The 13,786-nt window shown below is 37.7% G+C and overlaps 2 protein-coding genes across 2 annotated transcripts; one reads left to right on the top strand and one right to left on the bottom strand.

Moving 5' to 3' along the window:
• Window positions 1-3,248: 3,248 nt before the first annotated feature.
• LOC101745048 (uncharacterized) lies at window positions 3,249-8,015 on the bottom strand. Its single transcript, XM_004930420.5, has 2 exons — window positions 7,148-8,015; window positions 3,249-3,763 (listed from the first exon to the last, which is right to left on the bottom strand). Exons 1-2 carry the CDS (start codon window positions 7,609-7,611, stop codon window positions 3,613-3,615), a joined length of 615 nt encoding a protein of 204 aa, XP_004930477.2. The 5' UTR covers window positions 7,612-8,015; the 3' UTR covers window positions 3,249-3,612.
• A 2,558-nt stretch (window positions 8,016-10,573) lies between these two features.
• On the top strand, window positions 10,574-12,303 carry LOC101744905 (uncharacterized). The gene has a single exon (XM_004930419.5). The coding sequence runs from the start codon at window positions 10,762-10,764 to the stop codon at window positions 12,211-12,213; it is 1,452 nt and encodes a 483-aa protein (XP_004930476.1). The 5' UTR covers window positions 10,574-10,761; the 3' UTR covers window positions 12,214-12,303.
• Window positions 12,304-13,786: the final 1,483 nt, after the last annotated feature.

Raw genomic sequence — 13,786 nt, 5'->3', positions numbered from 1 at the left:
AGGAGCGGGTTCCCTCGACTCGATATCGAAAAGAGCGGTTCGACAAGAAGTCCCGTATGATGAGCACGAGACTATCCGGCACGCCCATGTTGAATAGTTTGAAAATCAAACCATTGTGCCAGACTTTGTCGAACGCTTTTGCGACGTCGAAGAAGAGAGCTCCCGTGTATAACGGTTTTGGTCGATTAAGCCCCATAAGAATGTGCTCCGTGAGGCGGTGCACCTGTTGAACGCATGAGTGATTTGTACGGAATCCGAATTGTTCATCGATGAGAATGCCCTTGGATGAGACGAAGTCTCTGAGGCGTTTGTAGAGCAGACGCTCATACAGTTTGCCTAGAGACATGAGGAGGCTAATCGGGCGGTAGCTCGTCGGATGATTTTTTGGTTTACCGGGTTTATGTATGCCGATAACGTCCGCTTCTTTCCACACCGCGGGAAAGATACAGTTCGCCATAGCGGCATTGAAAATAGATGCCAACATCACGATGAGTTGGACGGGTAGAAGTTTAATAACGCGGTTAGATATACCGTCAGAACCGGGAGCCTTGCGAGGACGTAGGTCTTTGATCAAGTCTTTAACTTCTATCGGGGTGACGGGTACTTTACAAATGCTCACGATTGACTTCCATGGTGAAGGAAAAATCGTGTAATAAAAAATAAAACCAGCATAATTATAATTTGCGTAATTACTGGTGGTAGGACGTCTTGTGAGTCCGCACGGGTAGGTACCACCACCCCGCCGCCTCTTTCTGCCGTGAAGCAGTAATGCGTTTTGGTTTGAAGGGCAAGGTTTGAGGCAGTCGTTGTGACTATACTGACATCTAAGAACTTATATCTCAAGGTGGGTGGCAGCATTTACGTTGTAGATGTCTATGGGCTCCGATAACCACTTATCACCAGGTGGGCCGTGAGCTCGTCCAATCATCTAAGCAATAAATATTTAAAAAAATACGTTAGCAGCAAGAACGTTAGTTGGAGCTTTAAAGCTGCGACCGACCTGATCACGTAAAAAGTCAATTGGTGGTCAAATGATGGCTGACACTGATTGGAATAAGCTGTGCCGAAAAGTGAATAAAATAGAAGAGCAATACAGGAAAGGATTATGTGGTGGACACGTTGACTGAAGAATTTATTATTCATGTTGGTGATGATAATTCCGATATTGATGAAGATCGCTTATCCGACATCGAATATGCAGATGATTTCGATCATGATACATATTATTATGATGATGATAAAGATGAAGTTCCTATCGCTAGTACTAGCCATTTTGGAGAAAGTGATGTGATTGAAGGTATGGATGGTCATTTATGATAAAATGATGCGCTTAACAAAATATTTTTTATTTCATGTATGTTCTAGTATGATTAAAACAACATAAGCACAAACTTACGTAAAATCTCTATTTATTTATTACATTATAATGTAATCTAATCTAATTCTAATATAGCTTAATCTATCTATTTGTAAATACCTATATAAACATATTATATATATAAAACAGAATGGATTGATAACCTTTCGGGAGTCGGTTAAAAATAAGGTTATTTGTGACTATATTACGAGCGAAACCATGCTCAAAATCTTTATGTATATATATATATGTATAGATATATTTGTGGGATAGTATGGCGAAATCTAGTGGATATTTAGTTAAACAACAAAATCTTTTATTCTTTCAAAAAATCCTTTTCGTAACATAGTTATATCAATTTTATATCTGTCATTTATATTTTCTTCTTTTAAAATAAAACTCGTGTGCCAGTGTAAATTAACCAAAAAGTACCGATCTTCCTACTTATATATTTCTTCTGTGCGTGTGTTTGTCACTGAACTCCTCCTAAACGGTTGACCGATTTGAATGATTTTTTTGTATGTGTTTGGGTGGCACCCTAGATGGCTTAGATTCACAAATCAGCCCGGTCGATGGCGCTGCAGTCGGTATCTAGGTATTATTATTAGTATTTATCTATGCAGGACAACGTCTGCTGGGTCCGCTAGTATATTATATATTATTGATATATTGTTTGTGGGTTTAATTCACGTTGTTGTTCATTCATCGTAGAAATCCTTTGTGAATATAATGATATATTGTGTATTATACCTACATATTTTATTAGAGAAATTGATGCCTACTTATTAGCATCATACGATACGAGTACACCGGGCGTCTTATCTTTAAGATTACGAGCACTTTATTTTTATAAGAAAGTATTTTGCCTTTTTGGAAATTGTTCCTTCAATCTATTTCCAAAAGTATTTATTGATAGAAACAAGCCTCGTAAATACAAAAAAGGAATATCGGTTGATAAGAAAGGAATATCGGTTGATAAGAAAATAATTCTCAACAGTTTATTAGTCTTCTTTTCTAATTTTCTGTGGGTATATTTAGTGTGTTCAATTCTCTTTCACATACCTCTCCACAGCCTCAATACGTGAGGTGATTATAATATAGCGATTCAACACCACGAAAACAAGAAGGACACACTGTGTTTGCGATTTTTGTTAAAAATAAACTTTAATCTTGCATGAAATAAATGGTGTTCGCTAAATTTTTTCTTTGGTGCTGAATTTTTGCTTAGATGAAGGCGCAGAATCAATACGTGAGTTTTAGTACAAATACGAATGCTGAACAAGAATAGTTTTGTTAAGGGCAAGAGCGGTCGATAAAGAAATTTCCGATTCCCAAATCGAACTCTTCGTTAGTTCAACGAGGACTTTGACCGGTTCTTGAGGTCCTAAAAGTATCGAGAGTGAATCCGGGGGATCCAACAAAACATGTTTGTTGCGGTCGGATCAGTCCCAAGTCGACTGTTTAATTATTATTGTAGGAAGGAGTAGTCAAATTATGAGCATCCAATTGAGCAACGGTATACACGTCATCACTATGTGACTTTTTTATATTTTATGATTGAAGGATTAATGGTGGCCCGGAGGCCTTTTCAGTTTCACCAGCACAGGTGGGCGTGCAAAGGCTCAGCTATGAGTGATGATATGATAAGCTCAGCTATGATTTGCTAACAGCTGCCCGAGCGCCTCCGAAATAGACCTAACAGCTCAAGAACAGCTGCTTCGCGAATGTATTTACTACTGGCTAGGAATCGCGACCCGTTGAGAAGATCTGGCGAGAAACTCAGCGGGCTGATGCATGATATTCGTGTGGATCGTCGAATCACCTTGATTTAATCGTGGTAAATAGGCGCCCGTAACGGTTCAGTTGAAAAAGGTATCTTGAAAAACGTGTGTTACTTCAAATCTATATTAAATAACCAGTATTATCAGATTTCAATATTTGTTTAATTCGTTTTTTCAGTTTTCTGTCTTCGTTATATTCTAAGACCAATTTTCCAATAAGCGGCTAGTCGCAGGCGATTGGACAAAAGATGTCGTATCGAAACTTGTGTTCATTTTCGTTTGGTTAACAAGTAAATTATATCTACTTTTAAACTCAGCTCCAAATTACGGAGTTCCAGATTGCGATATATGCGAAATGCTGAGAAGAAGTATATTATATTAAATTTTCGTTCTTTTAAACTGTCAGTTGAAACTACGCTGATCGATCGCGGCTGGTCGGTTAGAGGAAAATAGCTCTTAACGCTCGATTACTTATCAGTTAAATTCTTTACGGCAATAGCCTAAAGCGTCAGGTCTATAACCAGCAGGACATTGGTTCGGTATAGATATAATGTTTCTTGCTTCAACCGTATCAGATGATACGTGCTCATCATTTCCAGGAAAATTTGCGAACGGGGTAGGCTCCCTGAAACAAAATTATTGGAATTTGAATACTATCTTCTTTGTCTGATACCATATAATTTAACATGCACGTATTTGATTGTGAAGGACATGAAATGTCATTTTAAGAGAAATTACGAGTATAACCACAATAACTGCAGGTTCTTTATTATTTAATTTATTTTATTATTTAAAATAACAAAATAAAAAACATACAACCAAAAACGGATGAAGTAAAAAAAACACCAAAAGATGAAATAGAGAAGTCAATCCCTATGATACGTTGCAATGGATAGGTATACTACCTACTGGAGATACAACCCAAAGAGGGTTATTTTTATTTTTTATTGCTTAGGAAGTCGTCGTAGCCTAAAGGATAAGCAATAAATATAAAAAAAAGATGGGTGGATGAGCTCACAGCCCACCTAGTGTTAAGTGGTTACTGAAGCCCATAGATTTATACAACGTAAATGCGCCACCCACCTTGAGGTATAAGTTCTAAAGTCTCAGGTATAGTTACAACGGCTGCCCCACCCTTCAAACCGAAACGCATTACTGTTTCACGGCAGAAATAGGCAGAGTGGTGGTACCTACCCGCTCGGACTCACCAGAGGTCCTACCACCAGTAATTACGCAAATTTTAATTTTGCGGGTTTGATTTTTATTACACGATGTTATTCCTTCACCGTGGAAGTCAATTGTGAACATTTGTTGAGTAAGTACGTATTTCATTAGAAAAAATGGTAGCCGCCTGGGATTTGAACACCGATGCATCGCTCAACACGAATGCACCGGACGTCTTATCCTTTAGGCCATGAAGACTTCAAACGACGACGGTTATAAAAGATTCATGCCAAATGTAACATTATAAGAGATCATGCAGCCCCGATCTCACATAATATGGGGCAAGGGCAAGAGGATAAAGAAGATCCTATCTAGCGATGCAGGCTAATAATACGCATTGCCACTTTGGTCACCGGAGAAAAGTGAGGTTTTGGCTCTCCTTGTAGAGTTTAGGCTTCTAAGTGAGTATTGCATAAATCAAAGCATTTCGTCTGTGAAGTGCATAGCACGGTAGTAAGTTTTCAATTGAGAAATTTATACAAATTACATACAGTACATAGTTTTTGATTATTTAGAAAAAAAAAAACACTTTAAGTGCGGACTTTACCGTTTCATTGGGTACATGTAGTTCTTCAATTATCAATGTTTCAAGTAGACATTGGCGCATTGGAATGTTTTATCTACGTATAAAATGATAACACTTTCATTGAAATCTATGTTTATTTCCAACTCATGAACATAAACAAAGAACGCAAAATAATATTAAAGAAACGCCTAAATTTTGCTTGGAAGGTAAAGTGGTTAATAAATACATTTTTAATGATTAATTGCTTAGATGACTGGACGAGCTTTTTTTTTTTTTTTACGACGAGCTCACAGCCCACCTGGTGTTAAGTGGTTACTGGAGCCCGTACACACGTACGTTTACGTACAACGTAAACGCGCCACCCACCTTGAGATATAAGTTCTAAGGTCTCAAGTATAGTTACCACGGCTGCCCCACCCTTCAAACCGAAACGCATCACTGCTTCACGACAGAAACAGGCAGGGTGGTGGTACCTACTCGTGCGGATTCGGAAGAGGTCCACCATCAGTAAAAACATCTCAGCTTAAGTAGTTACTAGAGCCCAAAGGCATCGCAATCCGAATGCCCCCACCGAACTTGAGACATGAAGTCGGAAGGAAGGCAAGATTGCTTCAAGACAGAAAAAGGCATGATCGTGTTGCCTACCCGTGTTTTATACAGTTTTTAAGTCGCAAAAACATTGATTACTATTATCGTTATAGTTCTGATTTTCTTATCTCGTGATATCTAAATGATTGAATTTTCCACGATACAAATTTACAAAAGCATTGTTGGTAGGTATGTAAATTACTAAATACATAATATTGAGTATGTAATGCTTGATGTTTTTAACACGGTTCTATTAGCTTGACCATCTTGACCATCTATTTACAGAATAAAGGTAATTTTCTCCGACTCCAATACGTCCGATTAGCCCGGAAATCTGTATACGTTTTAAGCACAATTATTTTATTATTTTGGGCTAATTAATATCCTTACTAGGATCACGATAAAATTAACACAATTTTTGGTTATTATTACACCTTTTACAAGCCATTACACCTTTATTTTCGTTTTTAAGCTTCATTGATGCCTAATTGATTTTTAAATACATATTTCAGGAAAAAAGGGGGAATGAAACTGGTTGCCCATAAGAATTGTTTAGTTTGATGTGTACATTATATATATTCATAAAACATAATAGGAAAATGATGCGATTGGCAGAGATTCGATTGTGTCCATGAACGTACGTCGCAATTAAAAGTTAGATGAATGGTAAACTGGTCCAAAAGTTCGTAGGAAACTCATTTCCTATAATATAATAAAATAGATTTTTATTTTTTATTGCTTTGATGTGTGGACGAGCTCACAGCCCACCTGGTGTTAAGTGGTTACTGGAGCCCATAGACATCTACAACGTAAATGCGCCACACACCTTGAGATACAGTTCTAAGGTCTCAGTATAGTCACAACGGCTGCCCCACCCTTCAAGCCGAAATGCACTACTGCTTCACGGCAGAAATAGGCGGGGTGGTGATACCTGGTCACATGAGGTCCTGCTACCAGTAAAAAAATAAAGTAATAGAAATTTGTTTTTATTTTAATTGCGTAGGTGGCTGAGGTCATGACCCACCTGGTTACCGGAGAACATGGACATCAAAACGTGAATGCCTCCACCAATCTTTAGGCATTAGGTCTACATCACAATTATTAAGTAATTACGAATACTAAAATTTTCGCGGTTTTGATTTTTATTATACATTGTTCTTCCGTCGTCGTGGAAGTAATTCGCGAACGTGTATTATGTACGACGTCATTAGAAAAAATTGGTCCTTCGTGCGTGATTTGTACATTGGCGTAGTCTCATCGCTCTTCTTTAGACCATGACGACTTCAAATCCCTATTCGGCTGCTAAGCAATTATGCGTTATATCATAAGACTTATATACCTCTTGTCTTAATGTGGGTAGCGGCATTTGATAGATCACAACTATACGGACTTCTATTTCTCCTTAACATGGGGTGGGATGTGAGTATGTACCTGTCTAAGTAGCAAAAACAAAACTCTTAACCGCGTGTCTCAATAGGGTATTTACATCTTAATTTGTATGAGCCTGTCGGACCGTCCATAGTAATAAAAAATGAATTCTGTAGATAATACTTTAATAAATAAAAATATACAATAAGTGTTAGTCAAAAAAGATGTAGGTATGTACGAGTATATACTATATTAATAAATAATACAAATTGTTTATTTGGATTTTAAAGCAATAAAAGTTACCTTTTTTCAGATAGTCCAAAAATGCTCTTGAACCAGATATCACGACATTGTCCATTGATGTACACTTGACCGGGGGGGCAATTAGGAGGAACCGTGATCATGTTAGAAGGGGAAGCTTCGTTACGCCATACGTCACGCCATTGTCCGTTGATGTACACTTGACCGGGGGGGCAATTAGGAGGAACCGTGATCATGTTAGAAGGGGAAGCTTCATTACGCCATACGTCACGACATTGTCCGTTGATGTACACTTGACCGGGGAGGCAATTAGGAGGAACCGTGATCATGTTAGAAGGTGTAGCAGCGTTACGCCATACGTCACGACATTGTCCGTTAATCCATTGTTGTCCTCCCGGACAATTAGGGGGCACTGTTATAACATTTCTGGAGTCGAAATCCAATAAGTCGGGTCTGGCGTTTGACAGCGTTACAACACCAAGCAATAGAACGATTTCTTTTAACATTGTCGATGTTTCCTTTTCTGTTATTGTAGCGTCAACCAACTATGATCTTAATTGAGTTCTGATTGCTTTTATCGTGTCTCTTGTACTTAATAAACAGATAAATACGTGACGTGTTGATACATTATCTTTTTTAAATAATTTATTCGCAGGTACATATTTTTTCCAGAAGTTATTTTTGTTTTATCCTACATGTTAGATCGTAATAACATTTCAATTTGAAACAAATTTCGATGAAAATTCACAAGTTAGTGTACAAGCACTAGCAGAGGAATATAACACAGAACTACTTTAATTTGTAAATGATTAGATTTTAAAGGCATTTGTAATTTGTATATTAAATGTGTTGTAAGTTTTTGGTATTTGTCGTTGTACTGATCTCCTTAGTTATTCGAATGTTATTTCCTATCTTAAGTCGATTCTTATCGTTATCTTTGACTCTATTTATGATTGATATTAGGTACTATTCGACAAATGAAAACGTATTTTTTTGTTTGTGATAAATAAATTGTTTCTTAGATGACTGCATACCCCTGTTCTAAATTTCGCTCAAATTGTTTTGAAGATAACACTGAAAATTAATTCTACTAAAAATACGATACTATTATTAACATGACTTCCATTACCATGAATATTCTTTAAAAAAAACATATTATAGTTTTGTTTATATTACGTGAAACATTTATTATTTCAGTACGCGTTAATTTCTACAATAATTGCAATATAAAATTATGGTCCATTCCATAGTATTGTTACGCCGGTGGGAGTAACGCCATCTATCGCCGAATAGCCGAAACGAATATCAAAGGAACTCGTAACGTCGAGAAAGACCGAGAAGTACAACACCATCTATCTTCAGATAGCGAAAACACACAATAATCGACTTGTGTGGAATATTCTCGATAATTCTAGGAATGTCGTATAGACTACAAAAGCATTGCAGAGATGTCACGAGTCAGTTAGTAATCGGAGATACTCAGAGCGAAACAGCGAACGGATCACCTGAAGCGAAGCGGAAGAAGCGAATTGAGAATTTTAAAGTGTTTGTGAAGTGTTTTAAGTGTTCTAAGTTTACAGTTTTAACTTAGACTTCGGTAGAATTTTTATTTATCTCGTACCCCAGCGCGTAACAGTATTTTAAAAATATAAAGCGGTATCAATAGGGCTTAAATACAATATTTTGAACGTTTACACGTACTTTCTTTATGGGGACTGGAACACTGTCAATCTTATGACATGTTTTAGGGACTAAAATCTCTAAAATAGTCCGTAAAGCATAAGCTAAAGCGGAAAACAAACTGTAAAGCAAAGCGGATTAAGTCTAGACTATGATTAATCTTCTACTTTGAATTTAATAACCTTCTTTTTCAGCAGCTCGTGTAGATTAAGATTTCTGAAAAAATGTTGGATTTTATGCATAGCACTTATTGATGATGCTAGTGTGTCTCTCATAAGCGGTAAGTCATATTTTTCATCGGTAGCCGAATCTCCTGCGAGATTGCTCACGCGTTTTTTTTTTTGTTTTTTTTTATTTATTGCTTATATCGGTGGACGAGCTCACCACAGCCCACCTGGTGTTAAGTGGTTACTGGAGCCCATAGACATCTACAACGTAAATGCGCCACCCACCTTGAGATATAAGTTCTAAAATCTCAGTATAGTTACAACGGCTGCCCTACCCTCCAGATCGAAATGCACTACTGCTTCACGGCAGTAAATAGGCAGGGAAGTGGTACCTACCCGCGCGGACTCACAGGAAGTCCTACCACCAGTAAGTAGCGTGGAGTGTGATTCACCAAATATGTAAGTATGTGAAGTAGTTCTTTGCCTGAGCGTCGTCACTGCAATCATACGGGTGACCACCTCAAGGGGATTGAGCTACTCTTTCTCCAACGTACCTATAGGTCAAGGTACGTCAATTGAAATTAAATTCAATACCGTGTTTTTTACTGTAACCGTAGATATTCATGGTCAAATATCCGATATCTATGAAATATTATAATATTGTCGATATGTAAATTAGTATTAATAATAATAATCATTTATTATTATTATATATGTACATTAGATTTAATTTAATTAGATAGTAACTAACATACGTGTGTGAGCGTATGTGTGTATGTATATACATGTATATATACACAAAAGGTATTTAGGCATCAGTTCAATTGTTATAATTTTTCTGTATGCACCTGTTATGAATGGCAATCTAGATTGTTATATTAAATATTTAAGCTTATAATTTCTATGGTTGTAATTTGTTTTATGCGTCAATAAATGAAAGAAATAATAATAATAACAATAAACCCTTTTTTATTGTGACTGTGGGCAGTCGAGTTCGAGATAAACTCATCATCACATAGAAGGATCATCATTCACCATCAGGTGGAAGTCGTAGCTCATGGATGCAAATAATCTCAGCGGCATAGCCAAGTTGCTGCCTACCGCGAGTTAGGGATCGAGTAGCCATTTTCCCCCTTGGGTCTGTTAGGTTAGTAAACTCACCTTGTTTTCAGATCTTTTTTTGGGTCTCTCTCATTATTTCCTATCTCGACTATTGAGCATGTTCTGAGCTAGAGTGGGTTGGTTCGGTAGGTTGATTCATTTCTATAGTTGGATCTATAATAGTAGGGGTGGTACGAACCAAATTTGCGAGTTGGATGTACCGTTTGGGTGTTTACAGTCGACGGGACCTCGTCATTATATTATGGACAAATCACGTTAACACGATCAAATAAGATTAAATTTGTTTTGTGATTCTATTGAGGTATTATTATTCTATAATAGATTGAATTTAGTGAAATTTTCGTTCAGTGTTACTGATCGCTTCTTAAACAAAAATCAGTGTGAATGACCGTTATCGACCTGTACGTGTTTCTCTGTAAAAGTATTGATTCGTCGAAGCCCATTGGTAGGGGTCGAGTTGTTAGCATGTTCCAAGAATATTATAACTCTACATAGTTACAACGGCGTATTGCGCAGTAGGGTGGGCGAACAACAATCGACCACACACTTACTCACTTAACTCAATATACGAGACAGAATGTACTAGAAGCGAACACTGAGTTAGTACTAATAAACGCTCCTTGGCGATCGCATCTGTATCGTATAAAACTGTTTGGACGGATCGGAGAAATTAAAGTGTTTCGCAAGATGGATAAAAAACTATTAATATTTATAATGTGCATATTCATTTGTATTGAGTGTAAAAAGATTTCAAGCGGTCGAAGTTCGAGTCGAGGATCAAGTAAGAGAACTAGCTACAAGCCTCAACCAGCCCCAACATCTTTTAGTTATCCTCAGTCGGCAGCGCATAAGCCGTCATTATCCGGATGGCAGGAAAAACCAGCTACAAATACTCAAAGCTTTTCTTCGTGGCAATCCAAATCATCTGGTCAAGGTCAAGGTCATTCCTATCCTTCTAGTCAAACAGGACTGTCAGGGAACAGCCAGCCAAAACAACCACCCAAGTATCAAGAAACTGTTCAAAGAAATAATGCTCCTCAGTATTCGAACTCCCAACAAACTAGAACAAATAATCAGCAGAGTCATTCGTACCCATCGTCCAATTCCGGTCTTTCCGGTAGTTCTGGTACTGGTAACTCACCGCAAACAGGAAGTGGAATGACACAACAGGCAAAAAGTAACTATCCACAACAACAAGGCGGAAGCTATCCTCAACCAAATAACGGCTTATCAGGTTCAGGAGCCGGAGTACCTTATCATCAAGGACAATCCCAATATACTAATAACGGAAACCAATACTACCATCCACAAGGACCTCCACCGCCATATAGTGCTGGGAACAATTTCGGAGGATATGGAAATTATAATCCAGGATACGCGTCACAAATGCCTGGATACTTTGGAAACCTTGCGAATAATGGTAGAGGGTTTGGTGGGGTTAGTCGCACAGGAAGTGCGCTTACAGGTGTTGGGATTGCAGGAGCCGGGGTAGGAACTCTTCTTACTGGATTAGCACTCTGGAACTTGGCTCGATCTACTGGAAATCGCCATCACACCGTTATTTATGATAACAGAGGACAACCGGTTGCAGTTGCACCTGCAAATGATTCTTCCCCAGCGAATGACTCATTTTTATCTGATTTAGTTAATTGTACTTTAACTATTAGCGGCGAAAAAGCTACAGAAGTACTTGCAATTCCGTGTGCAATTGCAACATCATTTTCTCCTGATGCTAATACCAAAAATATAAATTCGAACAACAATGGACAAGACGGTACGAAATGTATCGTAACTGTTATAACAAAGACAGCAAAGGAGTATATGACGACTATCCCATGTTCCGTATTGTTAAATACGGCAGCAGAAAATAATGTTACTGAGGCACCTATAGTCGAAAACGAGAAAGTCGAGATTGATACTATAAACAGCACCACAAGCCCTTTTTCAGATGACCCAAACCAAGCTGTAGCTCTAAAACTAACTACTGAAGGAAACTATGGAGGTATCAGCCAGAATAACCTTAACTGTACACCAGAACACGGTTCTATTCGAGATCCAATCAATCCGTGTTTTGCTGTTAATCAGAATCTCACAGTTATTCCAATTTCTACTACCTTGGCCACCGATGTAGTCAAGTAAAATTTGTTACAAATGGAATACTTTGTCGATTGTGTCTGTTCTAACAATTTAATTTTATTATTATTCGCAATAAATAATATTTCATTTAAATAGTAATCCTTTCACATCGATACCAGATATCTCACCTCAATATCCTACCTAACTTCCTATACTTCTTGTTTATAATTGCTATATCAAGCATTGGTGGTAGGGTAAGTATATTGTGGCCTGATCCATTACTACCATTGGACTTATTTTTTCACTCATTCACTCAATTTTTCTGATTTATAGTTGGTTTCGATTAGTGCACTGTAAATAGGCCTCTGACCTTAATGTCTCAATATGGACAGCCGCGTTTAAGTTGTAATCCCTCATGAGCTCCAGTAACTGAAAATGTTATTGATTGCTATTTTTTTTATTACTTTGATGGGTGGACGAGCTCACAGCCCAGCTGGTGGTTAAATGGTTATTGAAGCCCATAGACATCTACAACGAAAATGCCCCACCTACCTTGAGATATAAGTTCTAAGGTCTCAAGTTTTTTTTTTATGATTGAAAGATTACTGGTGGCCCGGAGGCCTTTCCAGCTTCACCGGGACAAGTGGGCGAGCAAAGGCTCAGCCAGGAGAGCTGGGATTTGCTAACAACTGCCCGAGCGCCTCCGAAGGAGACCTAACAAGAGCAATTGCTTGCGATTGAATCTACTACCGGATCGGAATCGCGACCCACTGAGAAGATCCGGCGAGAAACTCAGCGGGCTATGCATGGGTTAGGTTGCACGTCGACCTCTTTGTCCAATTCGACGAGTACGTATTTCATTAGAAAAATTGGTACCCACCTGGCATTCGAACACCGATGCACACGAATGCACCGGACGTCTTATCCTTTAGGCCACGACGACTTCAATTCAATTGATCCATTATAAAAATAGTAGGTATAGTTGAATTAGTTGATTCGAACTTTATTAGTTCACCGCATATTAAGTTGATGTGATAGGACTATTTACCCATTTTACGGATCCGATTCTTATAACATGATGTGAAGTAGGCCAGCATTCTAGATTTTTGTACAATTATATAGGTACTTAGTATTAAGTGGAAACTGAATTTATGATTGATGATACGATATGATTTAGGTACTTAAATAAATTAAAAACGCGCATTTCTTATATTTCTGTATATTTATCCGTTTGGGCACCTGAAGCGTTTTCATCCACTTCAGATGTCCGAACTTTTTCAGATACTGATGGAACTTTCACTGGTTTGCAGGAAAATATTCAAATTTTATTTTAGCCCTAATTTAACGTTTTATTCCGGAGACATTTCCATGTATCGTATGTATAAAATTTCATACGTTATTTACTTGCAAATGCGACGGGTCTTTATTGTCTAGTAAAAGAATTTTAGAAATAATCTATATATATAAAAATGAATTGCTGTTCGTTAGTCCCGCTAAAACTCGAGAACGGCTGATTTGATTTGGCTAATTTTGGTCTTGATTTATTTGTGGAAGTCCAGAGAAGGTTTAAAATGTAGATAAATATGAAAATGCTCGGAATTAAATAATAATAACAATTTTGTTTTTCCTTTGATGT

The sequence above is a fragment of the Bombyx mori genome, chromosome 10 (assembly GCF_030269925.1).
Source record: "Bombyx mori chromosome 10, ASM3026992v2".
Taxonomy (NCBI): Eukaryota; Metazoa; Arthropoda; class Insecta; order Lepidoptera; family Bombycidae; genus Bombyx; species Bombyx mori.
The sequence above is the reverse complement of the archived record's forward strand: the minus strand, read 5'-3'. Positions and strand labels throughout refer to the sequence as shown.